Source organism: Mycosarcoma maydis, chromosome 7, assembly GCF_000328475.2.
Source record: "Mycosarcoma maydis chromosome 7, whole genome shotgun sequence".
In the NCBI taxonomy this organism is placed as follows: Eukaryota; Fungi; Basidiomycota; class Ustilaginomycetes; order Ustilaginales; genus Mycosarcoma; species Mycosarcoma maydis.
Window position 1 is genome coordinate 897,383 of NC_026484.1, and position 24,630 is coordinate 922,012.

The 24,630-nt window shown below is 53.7% G+C and overlaps 8 protein-coding genes across 8 annotated transcripts; 4 read left to right on the plus strand and 4 right to left on the minus strand.

Annotated features, from left to right (window-relative positions):
- Positions 1–619: 619 nt before the first annotated feature.
- Positions 620–1,579, minus strand: UMAG_10632 (uncharacterized protein; the record flags this gene model as incomplete). The annotated part of the gene is made up of 2 exons (XM_011391224.1): positions 620–1,174; positions 1,256–1,579. The coding sequence occupies 2 exons, from the start codon at positions 1,577–1,579 to the stop codon at positions 620–622; spliced, it is 879 nt and encodes a 292-aa protein (XP_011389526.1).
- Positions 1,580–3,500: 1,921 nt separating this feature from the next.
- UMAG_03110 (uncharacterized protein) lies at positions 3,501–5,021 on the plus strand (the record flags this gene model as incomplete). Its single annotated transcript, XM_011391160.1, has 1 exon — positions 3,501–5,021. The coding sequence occupies one exon, from the start codon at positions 3,501–3,503 to the stop codon at positions 5,019–5,021; it is 1,521 nt and encodes a 506-aa protein (XP_011389462.1).
- A 217-nt stretch (positions 5,022–5,238) lies between these two features.
- UMAG_10633 (uncharacterized protein) lies at positions 5,239–6,407 on the minus strand (the record flags this gene model as incomplete). Its single annotated transcript, XM_011391225.1, has 5 exons — positions 5,239–5,264; positions 5,357–5,498; positions 5,618–5,930; positions 5,973–6,180; positions 6,287–6,407. The coding sequence occupies 5 exons, from the start codon at positions 6,405–6,407 to the stop codon at positions 5,239–5,241; spliced, it is 810 nt and encodes a 269-aa protein (XP_011389527.1).
- Positions 6,408–6,805: 398 nt separating this feature from the next.
- On the minus strand, positions 6,806–7,186 carry UMAG_10634 (uncharacterized protein; the record flags this gene model as incomplete). The annotated part of the gene is made up of 1 exon (XM_011391226.1): positions 6,806–7,186. The coding sequence occupies one exon, from the start codon at positions 7,184–7,186 to the stop codon at positions 6,806–6,808; it is 381 nt and encodes a 126-aa protein (XP_011389528.1).
- Positions 7,187–11,061: 3,875 nt separating this feature from the next.
- Positions 11,062–12,294, plus strand: UMAG_03112 (uncharacterized protein; the record flags this gene model as incomplete). The annotated part of the gene is made up of 1 exon (XM_011391161.1): positions 11,062–12,294. One exon carries the CDS (start codon positions 11,062–11,064, stop codon positions 12,292–12,294), a length of 1,233 nt encoding a protein of 410 aa, XP_011389463.1.
- A 1,295-nt stretch (positions 12,295–13,589) lies between these two features.
- On the plus strand, positions 13,590–18,701 carry UMAG_03113 (uncharacterized protein; the record flags this gene model as incomplete). Its single annotated transcript, XM_011391162.1, has 1 exon — positions 13,590–18,701. The coding sequence occupies one exon, from the start codon at positions 13,590–13,592 to the stop codon at positions 18,699–18,701; it is 5,112 nt and encodes a 1,703-aa protein (XP_011389464.1).
- Positions 18,702–20,576: 1,875 nt separating this feature from the next.
- UMAG_03114 (Acetyltransferase involved in MEL production) lies at positions 20,577–22,181 on the plus strand (the record flags this gene model as incomplete). Its single annotated transcript, XM_011391163.1, has 1 exon — positions 20,577–22,181. The coding sequence occupies one exon, from the start codon at positions 20,577–20,579 to the stop codon at positions 22,179–22,181; it is 1,605 nt and encodes a 534-aa protein (XP_011389465.1).
- Positions 22,182–22,442: 261 nt separating this feature from the next.
- On the minus strand, positions 22,443–24,302 carry UMAG_03115 (Major Facilitator invovled in MEL transport; the record flags this gene model as incomplete). Its single annotated transcript, XM_011391164.1, has 1 exon — positions 22,443–24,302. One exon carries the CDS (start codon positions 24,300–24,302, stop codon positions 22,443–22,445), a length of 1,860 nt encoding a protein of 619 aa, XP_011389466.1.
- Positions 24,303–24,630: the final 328 nt, after the last annotated feature.

Below are 24,630 nucleotides of genomic sequence, written 5' to 3' on the forward strand. Positions count from 1 at the left end.
CAACTAGAGACATAGTACGCATCCACTCAGGGTTAGCCTTTCCCGTTTTCTTTTTCTTTTCGGCGCGCAAGATGCAGAAAACACATAGAGCGCTGACTGCGCAGGACAAGCGTGGCTAGGTTTTGGAATCGGCTCTGTAGTCTGGAGCGGGTGATCTGTACGTGTAATCGAATCGAATGTGGTGCCTTCCTAGGCGGTGTCTTTCGCTGTGTGTGCGTACGCATCGAAACATCTCGGGTGTATCTGCGGGATTTAAGCCATGTCTAGCCGGAGTTAGCGAACATTGGCATGTGATTCTGGTGATGTAGGCAGGAGAGAGACATATTGGTGTCGGTGCGACGTGCGTGTCTCTAGTGGCTGGTTGGCGCACATGACGCTTTGTTCGACTAGGCGCACCAGACAGCAAGAATCACGACTCGTGAATGATTGAGAAATCCCGAGTTACGGATGTCAAGAGTGGATCGCGACCAAGAGGCAAGGCTCGCATTGGTGCAGCTGGATCCAAGAATCATTTTCGTGAATGAGAACAAGCTAAGTACATCAAGTGTTTTTCGAGCGAACATAGGGTCATGAGTAGGCGATGCGATGAGCGCGGTCGGGATTGGTGGAGCGAGGATGGCTAGTGGGTGCCGCAGTGAATGGAGCCGTCGGCATGGGTGTGGCAGTCGGACGAGGCAGCCGAGGGGGTGGGGGTAGCAGCGGGGGTAGAAGTTGGAGCTGGTGCGGCCGAAGAGGAGCTGGCATGCGCGTGATCATCGTGGCTCTGCTTGACGTCGCCGATGCAGCCCCACTTGGTGAGCTTCCTGCTGTAGACGTCGAGAGCAAAGTACTGCAAGCTGTGCTGGTTCTGGACGGCAGCAGTCGAGTTGTGCTCGGCAAGCTCGAGAACGTCGGCATAGCTGTCGGCGTAGTGGTGGATCTTCTCGTGAACAAACTCGGGAACGTGGAACGCACGGTGCATCAGGTCGGCTCCAAAGTACAGCGACGGGTTGTCAGTACCCAACTGGAAGCCAGCCGAGCAAAGCTTCTCCAAAGGACGACGCGTCACGTACGACAGCTCGCAAATCACCGTCTCGGCAGTAGCGTTGTTGCCACGCCAGTGTCCGTTCCATTCGGGCAAGCGGCAGTTGTCGTCCGGGTTATCGCACCTCAACAGCGCATCTCCCTTGTTGCCCTGTATACACACCAACAAATCGATTGTCAGCATAAAGTCGTCGTCCACGACATGCACAGACCGCGAATCGCCAACACTTACATAGACAAGCTCGACGTAGTATCCAACCACAGGTGCAGGGTCGGCATCCTGGCCAAAGTACTTGATGAAGAATTCGTCCTTGGGGTAGTTGAGGATGTGGTTGATCGAGTTGTGCGCGAGCTTCTTCATGTCATCGATTCCGCTGCTGATCTGAGCACGCTGTGTGCCGTTGCACGACTCGTGAATCCTCCAGACCGAGTCGATCTGTCCTTCAGGCTGGAACGACTCGAGCGCTCGCGTCGCCAGCAACGAGCTGAAAGGCGCTGCGCTCACAGCGCTAACTGCCAACGAGGTGAGCGCGACAAAAGACGCAATCAGCTGCATGATGCAAGAGGTATACAGAGGCGATAGGTGATGCTGAAGCTCGGTGTGTGGGAGTAAGGTAGGTTGAGAAACAGTATCGCTCCAAAATTCCTCATCCCTTCTTATAGTCTTCAATGCATGCGAGATGAGTATGGATGTTTGCCCAGTGCTGCCATGTGCGTCCAACAGTGGCATCTTCGCATTGTGCCGGACAAACATCTCCTCTTTCATCCGCAAGCTCAATGCGGCACAAGTGTGGATCTGGCCACAAATTTCTCGCACAGCTCTCCCCGTCGCCCACTCGCGAGCATGAAACCTACTCTCCTCCATGCAATGCCTAGAGCCTAGCAAGAAGCGCTCTGCTCTGTTCTGCTGTATTCGTTCAAGGCCTATCGGCCAAAATTCGGTCCGACAGAGCAGAGAGTCTTCTAAAACAGGGGTTCGCCACGAAAATCGAACCGAAAAAAGGGTGCCAACGTGGGCAAGAAAGCCAAGCTCACTACAGAGGTCCTCTTTGAAACTCAAACCTCACCGTATCGAATCGTGGCAAGCACGAGCCTCGCTCGTCGAGCCACGAATAGAGCATAGTGGGCTGGGCGCTGCTGAACGGACAGAGTTCTAGTTGATGTAAGCCGCTCTAAAACGTGAGGCAGAGAGGACCTTCACGGTTGTCTTTGGTGTGTTTCTCTGGTTCCTGGACTACCGACCAGAAACCAAAAAAGGAAGAGAGAAAATTCAGTGAGAAAGCGGTACGCTTGCGGCGGATCAAGAACAAACCGAACCGCTGGGAGGCGAGTTGAGCTCAAGCAGCTCGAAACTTGGCAAAGTCGTGAATGATGCAGCCAGGGCAGACAAGAGCGCGTGTCGTGTGTAACGACATGGTGCCGAGGGAAAACCGTCTGTGACTCTAGCACAAGCGGACACCCATGAATGCTTGGCAAAGGCGCCAAGCACGCAGCAAGCATGAAACGAACGCACGACTTGCAAAGTACCCTCGCTTTCTAGACCCTACGTTCAGGAGGTTGGGGGAGTCGCAGTTGCACGTGGGAAGCAGTTACGAATTGTATAACTTTAGTTAATATCCAGCCCAGCTGTCAGATGCAGACGCAACGGTAGTGTTGATACAAAATCAGGAAGGCTACCGAAATTGTCGTGCGCAGAGTGAAGCGTGAAGGATGTCGTGAGCTTTGGTGATTTATTCACGAGTTACTGTAAATACAATTTCAGCGCTTGGAATTCGAGTCTGGCGGTTTTTGACAGCTTTCATGCAGAAAGCAAGACAAAATCTCTTGGCGACGACCTTGTCGGTTATCCGCTCTAACTAAAAACGTCGTGGCGACACGATACTGTATCACCGCTCGACATCGTCCAAAACGATCGGAATGGCGTCAACGAATCAGCTTGCGATGCGATGTGATGCGATGGCTCCGCCAGTCAAATTCACTTGAATGTGAGCCAACAAGACCAGCACCGAATCGAGACTTGCAGACGAGCCCAGATGGCAAGCCATTTGATTGCAAGAAAGACCAGGCAGGTACAACACAACCTTTCAGGTAGATGGTTTGGATCGCTTCTATTTTGCCAAGAAAAACCTGAAATGCATACAGGGTATCGATGATTGAGCGGGCGAAACCAGCTGAGAGCGAACCAATTGTGATTGTGAATTATTGTGGTTGGTCCCAGCTGCCCCTCACATCCGACCACCTTAGTGACACCACCAAAAGCGCTTCAGGTCGAGTTGGTGCCTGATTCCTCGCGCCGACTTTTCTATTTCACGGCGACTTGGCTCGCTGCGTGACTTTTTTTTTCTGACCCCCTGACTGTGGTATGACCTTGACGAAATAGCAGGCAAAGGATACTTAAACAAGCTCTTTGCTCGTACAAAATCATCCGAACCGATCCAGTCTGTAGCAATTCCTCATCCATCCGAACCCAAGCCAGCATGTTGGGGATCAATGTTAAGAGCAAGCCAGCGAAAGCAGCCGCTCTGCTGCTTCTCGCTGGAGCACCGCTTGTAGCCTCGCAATCGATCACCACCGCCGTCACCGTGAATGGCACTCCGACTACCACGGTGATTTCGCCATCTCCCACGGGTCGAGGCTACTGCGAATTCTTCATCGACCACTGGGACTGTGATCCGACGCGTTCTGAGGCGGCGTCTGGCCCAAGTGGTGCATCTGCGTCTGCGCCGAGTATCCAGCCTTCGCCGGTGGGTCAGAGCTGCACGTTGCATGGCGATCACTACCACTGCGATGGTCCTACTACAGCAACCGCGGCGGCAGCGGCTGCACAGGCCAGCCCTACCGGACAGGGCGAGTGTGTTTTCCACATCAACCACTGGGATTGCGAAGGCGGAGACCACTCAGACCACGACCACTCAGGCCACGACCATTCGGGACATTCGCACGCCGGCCATTCGCACGCCGGTCATAGCCACGGACCCTCGGAACTGTACGGCTGCGGTCTGGCGCCGCTCGAAGATTACAATCTGCCACTTCACATTGGCACAGTCTTTATTCTGCTCGTCTCGTCGGCTATTGGTGCGTTCCTTCCAATCCTGGTCTACACGGCAGGTGGTGCAACCTCGCAGAACAAAAGAGGCCGATGGGCAGACGAGGTGTTCTTCATTTGCCGACACTTTGGTACTGGTGTGCTAATCAGTACTGCTTTTGTGCACTTGCTGAGCCACGCGATGATGTACTACTCGAACGAGTGTATTGGAGAGCTCAAGTACGAAGCTACTGCACCGGCTATCGCGATGGGTGCCGTGTGGCTGGTGTTCATTGTCGACTTCTTCCTGCTTCGTGCGTTGAGGAAGAAGAGTTCGCAGCAGATGCTACAGGCACACGAGAGCCACCACGATGTGCACGGCGTCACGAAACGCGAATCGAGCTCGACACTTGATCGCACCCACTCGCCTGCCACGGAAGAGGATGCAGCAACCGGAATGTACGGCGGTCTCACCTACGCCCAAGCCAAAGTCGCCGAATGGGACGTGTTCGCCGTCGAAGCAGGTATCATCTTCCACTCGATCCTCATTGGCGTCACACTCGGCGTCGCCACAGGTTCCGGCTTCGTAGCGCTGCTCATCGCCATTCTCTTCCACCAGCTCTTCGAAGGTCTCGCTCTCGGCTCGCGTCTCTCCCTGCTAAGGTGGAAGAGCACCGCGTACAAGATGCTCATGGCCTCCGCGTTCGTCCTTACCACCCCGATCGGCGTAGCTATCGGTATCGGTGTCAGGAAGAGCTTCAACGGAAACAGCTCGGGTACGCTGATCACTTTGGGAACGTTCCACGCTCTCAGCGCCGGTATCCTGCTCTACACGGCGCTCGTCGAACTGCTCAGTGGTGACTTCATTCACAACAGGCAGATGCAGAAGAGCTCCTTGATCAGAGCCATCGCTGCTGTAGCCGCGTTGACCGTAGGTATCATGGCTATGTCCGTGCTCGCTCTGTGGGCCTAAGGTCTGGCATAGCAACCGCGTATCGCCACTTGCTCGTCCCCGCTTCTGTTCGTATTCAAAAAAGCACACGGCCTCGGTTTCGGCCTCGTGTCAGTTTGCATAGCTCCCTTTCCAAGTCGTTTGATGATTGTGATGATTTCATGTTATGCAATATAGGTCGATACTTATTCAAGTTGTTGCGTGATGTTCCGAGTGCACCGATACCAATGTTGCCTTTCTACTGTTCGATCCGATGATTGCTTGCTGGTTGGGACGAACAAGGGAAACAGAAGTACATGAGTGAGCTAGTCGCGCAACTTTGGGTTTTAAGAGGAAAGCGCCAAGTGCACACTCACCTAGGTCGCTAGCACCGATGAACTGCTGCAGCGCCACCTCTTTGCACTCGACGATCTTGAGGTCCGCCAGCGCATCCACTACATTGTACAGTGTCGGCAAGTGTTGGAAGCCCCCACGTTGAATCTCGAGCTTCACTGCGCCCTGGTACAGGTCGTACGAGACGCATCGGCTATCTTTCGAGCATCGGAATGGACGATTGCCGGACATGTGGACGCGCAAGCAGCGTCGGCGTCAGACTTGACGGTCTGGAAGTGCAGTACCGAAGGGGGCCAAGGTGGCGGAGGGCAGAACGTCGCATAGTTGGCATCGGCTTGGCCGGGGATTCCCACCGCGGGAATGTAACGCTGGTGCAAGAAGCCGGTCTTTGTGGGGTGCGTGTAGAGCCTCTTGTCTGGCTGCAGTGCTGGGCTTTGTACCGTGTCGAATGAGGCGAGGGTTAGCTCGAGACGCAAAAACTCGTACCCACCCCAGCTCAGTGTATGGACTCTTTTCTCCTGCTCACCCGTGAGCGTGATGGTGGCATCGGCAATCTCGGCGAACACTTTAGGGAAACCGAGTTCCTCTCTGCCCGTGCTGATCGGATCGGTGAAGTTTTCGAAGAGCACCGCAAGCTACGACGCTTTGACAGGCGGAGAGACTCGTTGGCAGATGACATCGTTGAGGTAGATGCCCAACGTGTTGTATCCTCGACCAGCCAGCCAGGGCAGGTTGCGCAACTCCATCACTTTGAATAGCACTGTGGGGTGCGGTGTCAGGCGATCCACAACGTAGCCCTCAGGCAGCATGGCGTTGATCGAGTCTCGGTGTGCTTCCAGGACCAGACCTGGTGGCATGCATCCACATTGATCCCAGAAGAGAATCTGTCTTGGTAAGCACGTACACCAGAGTCTGTGAGTCAAATTGCTCGACAAGCTTCGATCGTGAGGTACCAATCGTGGTGGTGCGCGCATTTGACCAGTCGAACCTGCTCCCATCCGGAGCTTGACGTGGCGACGGCGCTGGTCCAAAGCCTATTGGGGCTCGATGGATGCGATTCGGCGTCAAGATCATCGTGGTTTGCGGTACCAAGACGGCCACTCGAATGGTATAGATCGGATACCCAAGCAGAGCAAGAGCATCTGCTGTATATGTAGGCAAGTATCAGACAGTGGGGGTTTGATCGAGGTTTTCAGAAATCGCAACACTATCTTTCGGCAAGGGTGGGGAACCACCTTAGGGTTGATTCGTGCCGTCCGCGAGGTGTTCAAGGCCCTGCGATGCAACCTCGGAGCTGAAGCTAGCTGTAGTGGAGCAAGATGCGTCGCGTGAAGCTCACCTCACCTCGCATTCAAAACCTCGATCAACTTTCACAGCCATAAGCCCTGGTCACAAGGAGGCTCGCGCAAATTCACCAACCAAACCTGTCAGACGTCAAACTGAAAATCGAATGCCATTACTTGCTTCGACACTCATTGACCAGGGAAGCCTTGATCGGTCAGCTGCTTTCCGTCGATCACAATGGGCTTACTGTGAAGCAGGATGAATGCGATCCTGACCCACTTGTCGGTGGTGTTGCGCCAAAGGTGGTTGGTACCACGTTGGATGCATGTGTCACCGGACCTGAGCGTTCTCTTTTCGCCAGAATCGAGTTCGAGCTCGATCTCACCAAAGATGACGATACCGTAGTCAAGCGTCTGGGTGCGGTGCATGGGACTGCATGCTTGAGGCGGCAAGTCGACAAATCGTACCACGGAACCGTTGTCGTTGTGCGAACGGCCGGTGAAGATGGACTTGACAGCACCATCTTCCGGCGTCTGGTTGTCGATGGGCCATCGATTAGTGCTCCACATGACCTGAAAGCGCAAACACAGTCGGGGCAAAGATTTCACTGTCAGCTGAGCAAAAACATGCGAATTTTCATCGAGAGCGTGTCTTGATGCTTGTGCCACTTACTGCCAATGTGGCGTGCTCTGGAGTGACACTCGCCAGTAGGGGCGCTCTCAGGTGCTGGGATAGTCATGATATATAAGTCTGCGTCGAGTTTTCCTTTCGAGGACAACGTTGTTTGGTTCTTGATAGCGACAGAAAGGTATGTACGAGAAGAGTCTTGGAAACTCCTTTATAGCTTGTCCAGCCAAACGATCATGGAACAGCTTGGTCTGCGAGTCCGTCCGCATTCTTGCAAGCTATCCGTTTCGTCCGCGCCATGGGTCTGAGGTGATGTCAACCTCGTGATTCAGAATGTCCTCGATAGATTCCGCGAAGTGCAAGTCGGCATTCGTGGGGGTCCGCTCTCGATCGTAGAATGCGGGGGTAAGCGTTCCCCCCACTTAGGCCAGTATTGCAAACTTACCACACATCGACGCGTGGCGTGTGACTCACGACTGACGACTGTGGACGTGCGACACGCGAGGAGGAAGATCGCCGATTACGCAGCGCCCGATCTCTCAGATTTGGCTTTTGGGAGAATGTTTTGGCGACCTGGTTTTTTGAGCATATTTTATTTGTGATTGATAAACGACTAAATAATTCTGAATCGGCAGCGTTAAATCGTGAATGGTTAAATGTGGGACACATACTCGGGACTCACTGACTTGTTCGTCGATCCCTTATCGCGGCGCTAAAACGTAGCTCAGATAGTTTGCGAGGTACTAGCCTCCGTTCACGTGAGCGAACGAGAGACGGGGGTCGTAGCGACGACACTAGGCGCCAAGTTGGTGTGCTTGAACACCCTGGAAGAGACTGGCTTTAGAGTTCGGGAAGCCAGACGGCGGCGGGCGGGAGATGGTGATCCGGTTCAGGGCCATCAAAGCCCATGCAAGGCTTTCAAACACGCACAACGGGCGCTTTCTCGGTCCGAAGGATGTACCATTTACAAAGATCGAAGACCATTCACATCGAGCTAAAAAGAGCGGTGTTGAATGTACACCAGGCTAGAAGAAGTAGGACGACGGGCTTGACTGAGAAACTGTGAGAAGGGCCAATCGAGCTTGAAGGCGGCTCTCGAGACAGCAGGTCGAGAACAAGCGCGTGAAGATGGTGAGTAGACGCTGCGATTGATTCGAGTTGAATCGTGCTCGCTGCTCGACGTCGTCAAACGACAAAGAGAGGCTTGGTTCGGACGCCACAAATCAAGCTGCGCCACTTGTGGGAAGGGTTGGAATAAGTGTGCGTCAATTTACAGCAGAACAGGCACGAGGTTGCTCACTGTGAATGCCGCAGCAGCCAATAAGACCGATTCGATTGCGAACAATTCATTACGAATCATGGATGATGATGCAGACGCGACTCGGAAACGAGCCAGCTCGCCAACTGTGAAAGTGGCGTCGTAGCAACGTTTACAGTATCACCAATGCGTGAATCGTGAATGAATGCGTGAATGCGTGAATGCGTGAATGTGTGGCGTGGCGTGGCGTGGATTGGCGTGTGATGGCTGCTTGCGCGATGTCTGTTTGTCTCCGTTAGGGTTATTGTCTCTGTTGTCCGTGCTTTGCGGAAGTGGGTCCACAGTCGCTCAGCCCAAGTGTCAAAACGAGACATGACTACGCCGAATTTGATTATTCTGCGAGATCCGACAGGCATTCGTGATGCGTGAATATTAGCTTTACGGTGACTGACTTGGTTATTCTTTTGCTCGCTAAACTTGTAACCGCACGCAGTCACGAGTGTACAAGTATCTAGTCACAGAGTGTGGATGCAATATTTTTAGACACTCGTGACTGACTCGCGACTCGCGACTGGAACCACGATTCGAGAATTACGAATGTCGAATCTTAGCGACGACGACGCCCCGAGGGCGTAACAGCAAACACCCGAATCGTGAATACACTATGCACGATACACTATGCACGATACACTATGCACGCGTGATACACAATACACGATACACAATACACAATATACTCACACACTGATATTCGTGGTTCACAATCGTAAATTCGGGAAGCCGTCCATTAGCGAAAGCCTCACGCGGAGCAGTTCGATCGCGAATTGCAACTCGCTGATTAGCAATCACGAACAATCGTGAATGAATCACAAATCCACCTTGCACAGTCGTTAATATCGCGCCAAGGAGGCGGTTTCAGATTGGAAACCAGGATGCGCCTTGCTTGCGCAAACACAGAGAACTTGGTTGACACCGAGTCTGACGTTTTCTAACTGCAACATCCAACATGTTTGGCCGTGTCAGATGGCCTGACGCCCAAGCATCAACAAGTGTCCGGGACAGAGCATCTCTACTGCCTCGCCTATATGTTGGTGCATGCATGAAACTCTTGACAGGTAGACAGCTTTTGGCCAAATAACGAAGCAAACTAGAAACCGGCGTCTTGATGCGTCTAGTTCCAAGCTTGGCGCCCACTTGCAGCGTGACCACGCTTCGCCGTCTCAAGCTCGCCAGCATGATTCTGGATTGTTGACCGTCTGCGCCCTGCTCGGTATAGCTAGCTAGCGCTTCGCTCATCGTGCAGAGTCTTGGGGTCTAGTGCACAAACAAATGATGCATACTGTGGATCGACGATCATCTGAGCAGATACACGTCAAGAAAGCTCGGCATGAAAAATCGGACGGGACCCCTGATCGCTTCTGCAGCCAATCTAGGTGCGGTAACCGAGACCCTGCGCATCCCCCTGTCAAAGCTACCTCGCTCGTTAGATTCTGCCGTTACGTGAGGCGAGACCATCAAGGATCATCAAGCTTGCATTGCAGGTTCGAGCCAGGTCTGTCTGCTCGAACCAAGTTTAGCCGCCACTCAACAAGCACGCATGGTTCGCATTAACGAGATACAGGCAAATGATCTGTATACCGTGCCCAGCATCTTGCGTGAAAATCAGCATGGTCAGGCCCCTTGGTTCATCTTGGCAAATCTCATAGGCATTCGTGTGCCGAGTGCTTTCGCCTTCTCAGCCGGTCTGTTTCTGTCGTTATCGACAAACAAGGTGTAGTCCGGCGGTGCAGCACAGCCGAATCAGCCGAAAGCGCCGCTCAGTATGCCAATCTTGACAGCTTGCATAACAATCTGGTCTCGGTGTCTGGTGTTGTCGAGCTAAATCACGTCGCGAGCTGAGGGAAAAAACAAGCGAAAAAGAAATGTCTCAGCCGTCGACATGTCCGATATGCTGGATCGACTAAGCAATGCTGGACAGCTCGATACCGAAGGCGGTACGGGAGTTGCATCTCGCGTTTCGATCTTGTGACGGAACCGATAGATGACTGGCACAGACGCTTGGTTTGCGCGGTAAATCGCTTGTCCTAAGCGCTACCACACGAAAGAAATCTCCAAACCTGGCTAAACGAAGCGACGCAGGTGCTTCTTCATTCGAGTGATATCGAGGTCCGTACATCGCTTTCAACGCATGCCAGCATCGACGATGTGACCAGGTGTCCGTTAGTGTCTTTTGATGGTGTACCTCGCTGCATGGAATCAAGACAAGTCCCAAACCCTTCCGTGCAACAAGCAGCAGTCATCGCCTGCATCTGTTTGCGGTCCGTTCCACGTCCAATCAGGATTCATGTATGACAAGGACGCTCACCTTGATTGCGAATCTGAGGCCACTTTCGCTTGCACACTTTTCAGCGATCCCCAAAAGCATAAAAAGGGGGTGTCCTCTGACTAGGTCTGCTCAGCTCTCATCAACCCACCCAACCGATCTCCCTTCCTCTCTCTACTTTGTAGCACCTCAAAGCCTACATTCTCTACCACTTTTGAACCCGTTCCCTGGACAAGATGAAGTTGTCCTTCAACCTGCCGCTGCTGCTCTCGGCTGCCTTTATGGCAGCGCCTGCGCTGGCTCTGCCAAACCTCCACGCCATGATGGCTCCTGGACCCAACGGCGAGCCTTCGCACCTTGAAAAGCGTCTCCTCTCGGCTAACCCGCTGCACCTGAACAACCTGTTCAACGACATCAAGAACAAGGTTGCCGAGCTGAACAGCAACGTCACCGTTCCTGACGTGGGCAGCCTGCTCAACACCAAGATTACTGATATCACGCCCGAAAGCATCTACAACACCTTTGGCATTCGACGAGACCTTGGACTCTTGCCGCCCGCCGAAGACAAGTACCACCCGTGGCAGCCTCCTCCCAAGGGTGCCAAGCGTGGACCTTGCCCTGGTCTCAACACAATCGCCAACCACGGCTACCTTCCTCGCAGCGGTGTGATTAACCCGATCGATCTGATCGTCGGTACGTTCCTCGGCCTCAACCTCAGCCCAGACCTTGCTGGTATCCTGGCTGCTATCTCGTTTGTCGGCATGGGTGACCTGCTGCAGATGAAATTGTCCATCGGCGGCCGATACGGACTTGGCGGCGGCTTGAGCCACCACGGTATCCTCGAAGGCGATGCTTCAGTGACGCGTAAAGATAACTACTTTGGCAACAGCTGGGACGCTGACCCGAAGCTAGTCAAGCAGTTCATCCAGGAGACCAACACTTACGGCAAAGGAAACGTCAACATTTGGTCGCTCGCCAACTCGCGCTACCGTGCTTGGGATTATGGCCGCAAGAACAACCCGGTTTTCGACTTCAACCCCTGGCGAATGCTCGTCGCATACGGCGAGAGTGGTTTCGTGCACGAGGTTCTGCGTGGCTCTTTTGTCAAGTTCGACGAGACCATGATCAAGAACTGGTTCATTGATGAGAGGTTCCCCAAGGGCTGGTCCAAGAGGATTGTGCCCATGACGACTCCCGAGATTCTTGCTTGGGCCGGTATTGTGTTTGTGGCCAAGCCGACGATTCCTGGTTGGAGCATCGGCAAGGGCGCTTTCATCCCCCTGCCCACCACTGATGGCGCTTACCAGGAGCTCAAGTCGCTCCTCGACCCCAAAACCACCGGTGCCACGCTCGAGTCGCTGCTCTGCGATGCTAGCAATGCTGTCCTTGGCTTTTTCCCCTCGCAGATCACCAACCTGCTTGGCGTTATTGGCATCAAGGGTGTTGGCGCCCAATTCAAGTGCAAATAAGCGCCTCCAATTACGGACGGTGCGCAAGCTCCTCGTAGATGGGTTCCCGTCTGGATCCCAACTTGACTCACCACTGTTCCCCTATCTCACGCCATGGCTCCGGACGAGCTTGCTTTGACCCTTCTCGGGCTCTCTCCGGACGACTACGGCGCCTAACCTTTTCCGACTCTTCCTCAGACGGCTCTGAGAGTTTGTCCCCTGCTCCATATTCACTATTCACATTTCCGCACTCACGACTTTGACCCTCTTTAATTCGTTTCGACTTCGCGCTGGAATACGCAGACCACATACATACATTTGACCGTTTAATATTTTTTGGTACGAGTCGGGAGTATCAGTTGCGCTAGCACCTCTGGTACCTCGGACCTTGCTTGCTTAGAAATAGATTCTTAATTTGCGTTGGACCCTCGTCGTTTCTGTGTCAGCAATGGTGAATGGTGAATGTGCAGGTGTGTCGCGTACGCAGTCGTGAGACACTGCGTCGCACGAGGGATGGTGTTAACAACTCGCGAAGAGAGTCGTGATTGCGGCTAGACCTCGGGGGCATGAGAGCCGTGCGTGGTGTTTGATTTCGCAGCCGTTCTCTTGGCCTCTCGCGCGAGATGCATCGGCAATATTCTCTTAATCATCTAGATGAAGTCGGAGTAGCATATTCACGATTGGGTAATAGGAGACGTAACGCGTCGTCGCCGAGACAAAAGCTGTAGGCTGAGTTTTGCGCAGTTAGAGTGGTCACCACTCGTCACTCACGACTTGGCGGCTGTCAGCAAACCAAAGTGCTGAGCAGAGAATTCCGGATTCGTGATTGTTAGTTGTTTATTATATAAATATACATTATCTCTTCTCCTCCATTATCTTGGTCATCGTCGCTAGACTAGCCATCGCCTAGCGCGCGGATTCGCACAGACCTTCGTGCTTCGCTGAGCTCGCGGACCCTGACGCGATCACGCTTGTTTGTTCTGGAATCGGAATTCCTTGATTAGCGAATCATGGTCAACCCATAACCACGTCTGTTCCTCTTGTACCATCACTTGACCGTGCAATCATCACGAACCTGACTCGCTTCGACTTGGCCTCTGCTCGGTTAGAGTGACGAAACGGGCAAGGCGGCTCGAACAAGAACAGCTTCGAGTATTTTTGAGCAAAGCCGGTGCTGCTCGCTTTGGCGGCCTACACCGCTCATCACATATCCGTGATTGTTCCTCGTAAGCACCATCCTCATTGGAGCTTTGTCGAGACAGCACGCTGGTGTACTTTGCTACTTTAGCTGGAAATACTCTTAGAATCTGTAAAGCATGGTACCACTCGACATCGAGCTGCTCAGCCGCGCTGCTCCTGTCAATGTGGCCGAGTACCTACGAGAGCAGATTACGACGCTTTCTGAGGCTCCAGTCGCGCAAAGCTTGTTGCATTTGGTCGCTCTTGAAGCTGTGCCTCCAGATGTCGTCCGAATCTGGCTAAGCATCACCAAAGATGCGCACTCGCTATCGGCTGCACTCCAGCAGAATTCATCAAATCTCGCGCGAACCTCGGCCATTCAACGCTTCGGAGCATGGTTTCGTAGCAAACACTGGCGAGCAGCGTGGGAGGCACTGGGAGGCGCGCCGGGTATCGCTCAGCTTTTCGCCCAACTGTCTGTCTCGCAAGTTAACAAGTTCACGCGCATCCTCGGTCGCAGCGTGAGAGGAAAAGCAGGTCAGGCCAAGACTGAAAAGAGAGACGTAGTCACGCAACTGCTCTTGCTTCTCGTGCCACAACTCGAGACAGGAAACGATACAAGTCCTACGCAGCATCTGAAAGCAGCAGACGCCGACAATCGTGAGCTTGTCCATCTTTACTCTGCACTTCTCCCAGCATGCACATCGCAGATGGTGCACAAGGTACTCTTTGGTCCTCAGATGGTCATGACGCTCTCTGGCGACCAACGCCACTTGCTCAGAGAACATCCCAACGTCTTTGTGCAAGACGCAGCTCCAACGCTTCCGTCCAAGTCAAGATGGCCCGATCAAGAAAAGCATCTGCCTGCCCTAATCCTCGCTGTCATGCACAACGCTCAAGTCGACGATCCCGCAAAGCTCGTTTGCTTTCTCACCGATGCGTTCGAGTCGATCTTTTCCAAAGAATCTGCGCGCATCAGCTCACCGACGCCTGTAGCGTCGTTATGCCAGAAACTCGTCCAGCGTCGCGGTCTCGAGCCATCGCTTCGAATGCACATGTTTCAAGTCATCCTGCGCATCCTATCCAAGCATACGGAGCGTGTTGGTCCATTCGCAGCTCGTCTACACAAACAGGCGCTTCGTTCTTGGTCTCGAGCAGCTGACATGTTCGAACACATCCTTCTGGAGCTTTTCCACGTCAGTCCTTCACATCAACGACAGCACCTCTTCTGTAAACTGTACAAACACGTGCCTCCGAGGCAGAGGTGGGCTTTGCTCAAGCTCATGGTTTGTCCCGATCAGCACGCCTCTACAAACGACCTCGATGAAGAACAAGTTGTGCAGCAACTACTATCTTGTCGTCATCATCTAATAAGTCTTCGCGTAGGTGTCCTCTTGGCCCTGCCTACACCGCAAGCGTTGCGCTTGATGGGTCACTTAGCGGCTCGACGTTTGCGCGATCGTGTCATTACTGTTGGTCGGGCTGACTCGATCTTGGGTTTCACCACAGCGCACGGCTATCTGAACTTTGATATGGTGCGCTTCGAGCTTCAGCGAGACCTTGTCACGCAAGAGCGCATATCTGTCGCCACAGCAGCTGTGCAAGATGTGCGCGCCAGGGTGTCTCGCAGCTCGGATGCGGGTGTTCGCGAAGATCTGGCTCGCAGTGGCTTGCACTGGGCTATCTGCAGCCGCTCCATCGAGCTGTACACGAGTACCATCGTATGGATGCGTCGTTTTGTGCGTGACGTCACAGTTGCACGCTCGCTGTTTTCGGAAGGCAGTCTGCACAAGCGCGAAGCGATCCAGCTTCTTTCTGGCATTCCTGAGGTGCTGGATCAACACGTCACAGCTGTGCATATCCGCGACCGCATTCATGACGCAAACAATGCCATCTGGGAATGGTTCGAGACGGTGCGCAAATCGTTGCTCGAGCCCAGCTTCAGCGTCCAAAACACTGCAGGTGCGCGTCTGCTAGTTCGACCAGTCGTCGTCGAGCGCATGCGCCGGATCGACCAATTGCAAACACATCTCGGTCTAGACACCAATGCCATCTCGGAACTCGTCTGGGACGAGACTGTCGATCTCCTAATCCGAATCGAAAAGGCTTGCATGGAGCCCGACTATCGCCGTCTGGCAATGTACCATATCGCTGGGCCGCTAGGCACAGAACTCGAGCCCTCGTTCTTTGCTACAGATGCGCTCAGAATTCGAAGCATGGCGGGCCTCTCGTTTGTAGAAAAGCTCTTTGTCGCTCGCGATGCGCTCTGGAAGCAACACCGAATCAGCCTCAACCCGGCGGTAGCTCGGCTTCCTCGAGGCATTCCTCAGGGTCTTCCCTTGCATGTTGCACCAAGTATCTGGAATCTGGACTACATCCTTGCTCGAACGCCCAACTGCTTCTTGCTCAATAAGGCGAGAGAGGTGGTGTTTGCTGATTCCCACATCGCTCTCCAGCCTGTGGCGCAAGACGATGCGACAAGAGACGCCGTCAAAGATTGCCACCAAGATTACCTGTTTAGCCTGCTCTTGCTGACTAAAGCGCACCGAAGCAAGATCGGCAAGCGCCAGACGCTAGAGCAAGCCTTCGTACATGCTGTTGGAGTGCTTTCGCACAACAGGATGACACGCCAAGAAGCAGAGGCAGAGTTAAGAGATCACGCGTTTACTGTTTTGGTGCAATGCCACAAAGTGCCTAGATTCCCGAGCTTGTATGCGCCATCCAGGTTCCCGCAGCTGCCCACCACCCAAGTCGACGACAGGAACAGCAGCATTCGAATCGAATGGGATCCAAATAAGCTCGGCAGCCCTCCAATGTTTGCAGAACGCCAGCTAGAGACCACAGTTTTCGACGAGATGCTCAGCTGCAGTGCGTCTTTGAACTTGCACGACGGAACTCTGTGCTACTACACGTCGGAATTCGGTGGATACAGCTTTCGAACAACCCCTTACGTCGTGCGCGCGCGCCATCAAGTGAGCGCCGCCGACGTCGCTCTTGCCGGTTGCAGAAATGGCGACCACCCGAAAGACAAGATCAGGTGTATCCGCGAAGCGCAGATCGTGTGGCATCTGATGCTGTTTGACGAGCTTTGTGTGAGGCCGAAATCCGATACTAGTGCAATCACTCTGCCATTCCCAGATAAAGCTCATGTTCGGTACCCCAACATGGTATTGAGTCGCTCGTTTGTCAATGCAATGCGCGCCAAGATGGACGACAACAGCGCGATGCACCACATGCTCAAGCATCTCGGCTTCCAGATCCCAGTATCGCTATTACGAGAATTTACACAACGACTCACGACTGCGCGTCGAGAGGGACGGCTGTCGAAAGGCGATCAGCTGGCTACTCAGTTTGTGCGCTGTTTGATGGCGAGCGATCGTCCGAGCGCAGCGCTTCCGTTTGTGCTACGAGCCATTCTGGACAACTCGCAAGACAGCTCATGGCATCGAGTCTTGTTGTCGCAAAGATTCCTCCGACAATTGCCTGCTCAAGACACTTGCAAAGCAGTCACGCATTTGGCCGCCGAGATTCTGCAACGCACAGCCAGCGACACCAAATCCGGCATCAGCGTCTCAACCGTCAAGATGCTCGCACAAATCCTTGGCCAAGCCGACGTGATTCCTGCTTCGGTTGCCATCGAGACACTGGCGAAACTTCTCGATCAAACCGACCACGTCGATGTTCGGTTTGCAGCGCTCTCGTCGATGCTCGAGCTGATTTGTTCCAGGCCAAGCACGCATGATGCGGCAGCAGAGCGACTCGTTCCGGAGCTTGACAGATTCGTGCGCATTCTGGCAGCAATCGACGAGACTCGGCCAAGCGAGTCCGAGGAGTCATGGAAAGACGGAGTTCTGCCGAGCGTGTATGAAAGCTCGATTATGCCGAGCTCAGATCTGGGATCGATGAAAAAACTGCCGAGGACTTTCCAGCTAGTTTCCGAGACGATGCAAAAAAGCGCATTGTGGGCACCGATTCTCATGCAGAGAGTGATGCTGCCAGCTATGAAGCGCTCGATCGAGGTACATGGACGATGGCTCGACACATTCCTGCAGCGCCACTCGCTGTCTGTCGAGACTCTGGCGCTTCCGGTTCCGCCAACCAAGCTCGAGATGCTCAACACGCTCGTGACGCGCCACGCTGCCTTGACGCCGGATTGGATCGTCGAGCTGTATTGCAAGATGCTGCTATTCAACGTGCGACCTGTAGCGCAAGTCAAACAGCTCCGAGCCCAGCTGAAACACACGGACCACAATGCGGAAAAGCATTGGTTGGCGATCACGGAAAAGCCTGAAACCAAATCGATCGGCTCGCCGCCGTTCTTGGCCGAGTTTGTCTACGGAGTAGCCGAGTCGGCGCAGGACAAGAATGCGATTCGTCAAGTGTTGCTGGCACGCCAATATGCTATCTGCAAAGCACAAGAGGTTCTGGAAGCGATGCTGGATGACATGCTCGATTCGGCATGGATCGACGAGCAGAGCTTTGACTGCATCATGGCACAGCTGCGGTACGAGAACCATGGCCAACGTAGAACGCGTTGGGCAAGGGACGTCGCATGGGAGCTCTGTCTGCGTCCTATCCTGGAAAAAGTAATTGCCAAGGTGGACAGTCGACGGACGACGGCTTGGCAGCGCGATCCAGAACGAAAGCCGCGCTTGCTACCCGACATGTTTCTGTATCGTTTAGAGCTGCTCCCCTATCCGCAAGTCGGAGAGTCGATCTTGACGCCAGACGAGAAGCTGAACAAGTGCCAAACGTTTTCCAGGGCGGTTATCGAACAGGTTAAGCATCTAGTCGGTCGAGCTACACCTTATCAAGACGAGCTGGAACGGCTGCAAGGTGCTGTGACTGACTGCCCCGTCCATCTTCAGGCCGCTGTAGCACTTGCTCTTGGCAAGCTCGACACGGGCGATCTCACCGAATGCCTCTGTATCGCCATGGCAATCGAATTGTTGCAAACAGCCAGCTGCACCGAGTGCGAGATTGCAGCGATCCAGTCTATGCTGGACGAATGGAGCCGCAGCGAAGTCGAGTGGATCCGAGTGCAGCTGGACGGTCTCGTGGGTGCACGATCGGGCAGAACGATCAAGGATGCCAAGCTGGAGAGGGCGCTGCGGCAGTCGGAAGTGGGTGTCGACCAAGCCGACAGCGACAGGGATGATCGTTCAGACTTGGGAGGGAGCCTAGACAGTTGGCGACCACTCAGCGGTGCAAGCAATGTCGGTGTCCAATACGTGATGCAAAACATGTAGGTATAGCTCCACTGGCGGCCCACGTTGGCAGCATCGCCGACCAGACCCAGATTGCGTTATGTATGGCACGTTCTCTGAGCATCCAGGACCGTATATGCGCGTCATTGTGCTTTCAGTCAGGACAGATCGGCGTAACTGACTGTCTATCTCGTGTCTAGTTGAGTTGAAATGCCAGAGAACTCGCGAGAAATGTCAACCATGGTGATGTGATGAGTACATGCGTACATATGCCTCGCCGCGTCGATAAGCGACCGCGACGTTTGGGCGAACGCCTAGGCGAGATCATGCCATCCGGTGGCAACGAGCCATTCCGTGTGACGAGCGTCGCACGAGGTATTTGAGATGGAGGGAGCAACTGTTGGAGGGGTCGATTCTCGATATCCACCAGCGCCCACCTCGCGCGATCTGTCATCGGTCGTATCGGCAGCCGATCGGCAATCGGGCACAGAGTTTCACCCTTTTTCTTTTTCTGTGGATTTTTTTGGGGGTTTGTTTGGAGCCTTTTTCTTCGATTCTGAGGGTCGTGGGTTCTTTCCGGGGTTGGCTAGAAACCGCGTAAGATGCGCCTTTGGGCGGCTGGTGTCGGGCGGACCACACTCGCCCACCACTCACCACTTTCAAACCGAATCAAAATGTCCGAGCAACCCGATTCATATTAAATATTTTGCGATCGAGCCGAACAAATAGATCTAAGTCATAATTACATCGTTGGATATTAAATATTTTAAATAGAAGAGGATCACTCTGCCCGAATCGTGAATATCGCTCGTTTATGCCAGCCAACGTCGAGTTAGTTTGATTCCAGGGCGAACTCACGGAATTCCAGGTTGCACATAGCGCATTTGCTCACATGTATCGCATCGGAGTACGGAGCTCAAAGCGAAAAAGCAACGTTGCAGTTCCAAGCTAACGTCAAGCTTTTCCACTAGCAGCAGCACAAGACGGTGCATATTCGATATGGTGTGAGGCATGGTTGACGGAGGAGTTGCTCTAGCAAGTCTCATGTGATAAAGCATAAGCACGTTTGACAAACTCATCTTTGTACAGAAGCCTTGCGACGGTAGCGAGGACGAAAACAGTATATCCCGATGGAGCTAATCACGAATATGAATAAGGTTAGTGTAAGTCTGAATCAACATCTGATAGCTGGGATTTGCAGTGAGAATCGTGAATAGTACGCGTCGTCAGTGTAAATGCGTGGGCCAGACGGATCGTGTTAAGCGCCGTGGTTCGTGATGACTGGAGCCAGGATAGGAGGTTGGTAAAATGGTTGGCTCCATCCAACTCACGTGCCACTCGTCCAACCAAAAAAGACCTGTGTTACTCGTGACGGTCGACGCTAAGAAAATGCGAATTGGCGATTCGTAATTCGCACTGAAACTTACTTACCGTGTAACCCTTGCCAAACAAAACCGCCCAAAATCACGAATAATCACGAATCTGGATAACTTATGGATTTTGGGAAATCGTGAATCGCGAATGCAGGTGTGGTGAAACACGTCATTCGAAGCACCACACCAGCTTTCTGAGCATAATCTGAATATTCCATCCGTCGGAACCATCGTGAATCACGAAGGATGCATGATGGGGGAAGGACATGCGGATCCAAGAGGCTGCGTCGTTCGAGGTGGATGAAAGAACGCGCGATAGGGGTCTGAATAGCGGCGCGCGTCCATGGATCCATGAGAAGCTGAGTGACGCTCAAAGCTGCAACATTCGTGATTGAGCGGCTGGTTTGCTGCATTCGTGAATGCTGGCTTGCTGCTGGTTGGTCATCCTAAATCACCACCACCATCAGCATCAACACGCCGACGTCGCTCGGCCATAGCTTGGCCTGTATCGCGAGCAATACTGCACATCGAGCTGTCGCTGATCATGAAGAGCAACGTGGATACTGTGCTGGACGGGTACACGAGCGTCCCCGTCGGCGTGTTGGACAGCACACTGGCCAACACGGATATCCTGACTCGCATCACGCTTGTGTTCCCATCATCGCTGTCGCTCTCAGCCCTGCAGGAGTCGTGGTATGCGCTTGTTCGAAGCTGGCCCATCCTCGCAGCTCGTGTGCGAGCGACGCCATCCACGCCCTCCGGCCTGTCGTACTTGATCCCCACGCCTGCAACGCTCGAATCACTGGAAACCCGATCTCGAAACTCAGCTAGCAAGCCGCTGGAAAAACACATTGTCCTGCTCGACCAATCCTCACGTTCCTTCTCAGACTACCATCCCATTGTCGCCAAAGCTGTCCACTCGAACCTCGATCGCAACAACATCAGCATCGGAGGAGCGCCGCTCGTAGAGCACGAAAAAGCGACGATTTGCAGCAATGCCTGCACCAGCTGGAAGCAGTTGATCAAGCAGGATCAGGCCTTCGTCACGGCTCAGGCCACCAAGTTTGCCGACGCCACGACGGTCACCATCAGCTTCAGCCATATCCTGGGCGACGCTTTCACAATCAAACACATCTTCCAAGGCTGGCAGACGGCGTTGAACGGTCAAGCGGTGCAAGAGCTCCAAGATGTGGGTAAGGATCCGTTTATCAAATATCTTCCCAAGGATACCAACGACAAGAAGCACAAGAAAAACAAAAAGTCCGAGCCGGCTCCAGATTTGCCGTTGCAATGGTTCCGATACGGGCTGGCGCGCAAGATCAAGTTGATCAGCCTCCTGTTGTGGGAAGTCAAGGTAAAGAAACCTGAAAAGACGCTTGGCCAGTACTACATCTATCTACCACAAGCTAAGGTGGACGAGTTGATGGCACAAGCTCGCTCGGATCTCGAACAGCTTCGTTCCTCGTCTGCCACGAGCGCAACTGAGCGCGACTTGAACGTCAGCACGTTCAACGTGCTTTTTGCCTGGTTGTTGCAGAACATCCACGCGTCCACTGCAATCAAGCCAAGCAAGACGAGCAGCGTGATTTGCATTATCAATGCCAAGACACGCCCTCCAGCTGGTCATGTGCCAGCCGACTACCCTAGGCATCAGTTGTGGGGAGGCGCTTTAGGTGCGCCTCTGCGCCCACTCTCTGCGGCAGAGTATGTGACACTCCCGCTCGGTCAGCTAGCGTTGCACATCCGTGAATCGATCACCGAGCAAGTGGATCCGGAAAACATACGCAAGAGCGTCGTCATGGCGCTCAAACACTCCATGTGGAAGAAGCCGAGCGGCGAGTTGCTTTTCTTCTCACAAAACCCCAACACTTACTGGTGCGGATGTACAGAATGGAGGAGCGCCAAGTTTCACACAATCGACTTTTCCGCTGCAGCCACACCACACCACGATGCCATTCAGCCAACAGCAGCGCCCGCCGCAAGCGTAAACCCAGTTGCAATTACCACCAACATGGAGACCCCAATGACCAAACGCAACCGATGGGCGCTCCTCGGCGAGGCAAATAACGGTATATGGTTTACAGGTGGCTTGACGGCAAACGAGGCCAGCAACAAGAACGGCTTCGGAAGGTACATCTTTGTCGAATAGCAACCTAAGCAGTCACGTTTCCAGCGAGCCTGCAACAAAGATCACACAGTAACACATGCTGCTTTCTAGACAAGCCCGAGCCGTTCGAGCCGTTCAAGCATATTCTGATGAAAACAACCAAAAACCACGAATCATGCAGAGAGGACCAAGCACTAATGAGACATGTGTAGCTGAGAGACGAACAGATAATCAACATGAGTAAGGAGACGAACAAGTAATCAACGTGAACAACAAGATCGCTGCGCACGCAGTGGGCTGGATTCAAGGCAAAGTGGAAGGCACTTCTGTCTTTACATTCACGACAGCGTGTGCTGCGCTGCTCTTGAGCGCCGGAGTGACGTCTTGCTTCTGCTCGAGCTTGGCCTCTGACTTGATAAAGTCGGGCAACGGGAGCTCCTTCATACCAAACGTGGTGAAGAAGCCGATGATGGCGAGCGGAACAAACAGCCAGTACGAATCTGAGATCGCGTCGGCATATACACCTTTGACCACACCCTGGATGGGCTGTGGCAGATTGCGAAGTTGTTCCGAGAACGCCACCACTGTAAAGTCGCTAAGACCTAGCGGGTTGAGTTGATCGTAGTAGGGTCGCAAGTTCTTGGCTGCCTGCGTAGAGAAGATCGTGGTGGCCGCCGTGATGCCCCATACAGCACCAAACGTACGTGTGAACGCGTATGCCGCAGTGGCACTTTCCAGTCTCGACGCCGGCAACGCCGCTTGAATGGGTGGCAACGTGATCGGAAACATGATGCCCAATCCGGCCCCCAAAATCACCTGCGAGAAGGCCCACTCGAATTTGGACGTGCCAACGTGCCAGTGTGTCATCCATCCAATACCGGCAGCCATGAGCATCCAGCCACAAAAGATGAGCAGCTTGTATTTGCCCGTGATCGAGATCAAGACACCTGCACCCATTGCGAATGGGAAAGACGGTGCCGACAAGGGGAATGACCAGATCGCCGATTGCAGCGGCGTGCGATCCTTGATGGCCTGAAAGTAGATGGGGACCATGTAGATAACGCCGTAGAAGATAACGCCGTGCACAAAGGTTTGCACGTAGGCAACCGAGGCGGTGCGATTACGGAAAAGGTCCAAGGGGAACACAGGCTTGGGCGCGATGCGGTTCGGAACCCATTCAATAACGAGGAAGAGCATTATGCCCAGTAGACCCACGACGAGCGGCACCCAAATCTGCCAAGCCGACCAGCGATACTTGATGCCTCCCTCGGTCACAGCAATCAGGATCGCCGTGACCGAGCCAAACAACACAGCATTGCCTACCAGATCCAACTTCTGCCATTTTTCCTTGCCTGTCAGCAGCGGCACTCGGATGTTGAGGAAGATGATCAGCAGCACCAACGAGATCGCACCGATCGGCAGATTGATCCAGAAGATCCACGGCCAAGAGTGCTCGCTGAAAACGCCACCAAGCACGGGAGCTGCAAAACCAGCAACGGCAAAGACGAGCGCGATCACACCGAAGAACAGCCCGCGCTCGCGCAACGTGGTCAGATCCGACATGATGATCTCGCACATGGAATGGATTCCACCGCCTCCTAGACCCTGGATACCACGACCGATGACCAGCACGAGGAACGTCTTGGCGGTGGCGCACACTACACTGCCGACCAGAAAGATGACGAGTGCTGAATTGATCGACCATTTGCGACCGATCGAACATGAAAGACCACCGAAGATGGGCTGCGAAGCCACCATGGGCAGCAAAAATGCCGACGTTATCCAGTTGGCAGCGATGGTCGACGGCGGCAGGTTCGCCGTGATTGCAGGTAATGCGGTACTGATCATGGTCATGTCAAGCGCAGCGACAAATGCGATCAACATCAAGGCCGAGAAGATGATCCAAAAATGCAAGTCCTTCTTCACCTTGGCGCCCGATTCGTTGTCCTCAACACTGTCCGTCAAAGGTGTGCTGGATTCAGGCTCGACTCTAACAGCCTGATCGTGCGAAAGGCTTTCCTTGTCTTGCTTGGTTTGAGACGAGGGATAGGCAGGTAGTGCTGAAGCATTGTTGCTCGAACTCAGGAGCTCGGGCGACGCCGCTGTCGAGTAGCTCATCGGCGTGCCGGGCTCCTCGATCGAGGTCCGTTTCTCGTCCGCCATTGTATACGATCAGTGTACGATCCTGTTGCGAGCACAGAGGCCTCGATGCAAAGTAGGCTCTATCACGAATGACAAAGAAGCCCTCGATCCAAGTCTGCCGCTTGAAGACAGAGTTGAAGACAAAGTGTTGGACGATGTAGATCTGTAGGTGTGGCTGATGGTTGGGAAGGAAGGGAGAGAGCGTGCGAGGACAAACTTTACAGCTGCTGTTGGGTCAACTTTGGAAGCGCGAACTGCTAAAAGGATGAAAGGCCGCCGAGATGTTCAAGTGATGACTTGGTCGTGTGTGCTGAGGAAGCGAATGAGTGACGGGTCGGATATGGACGCC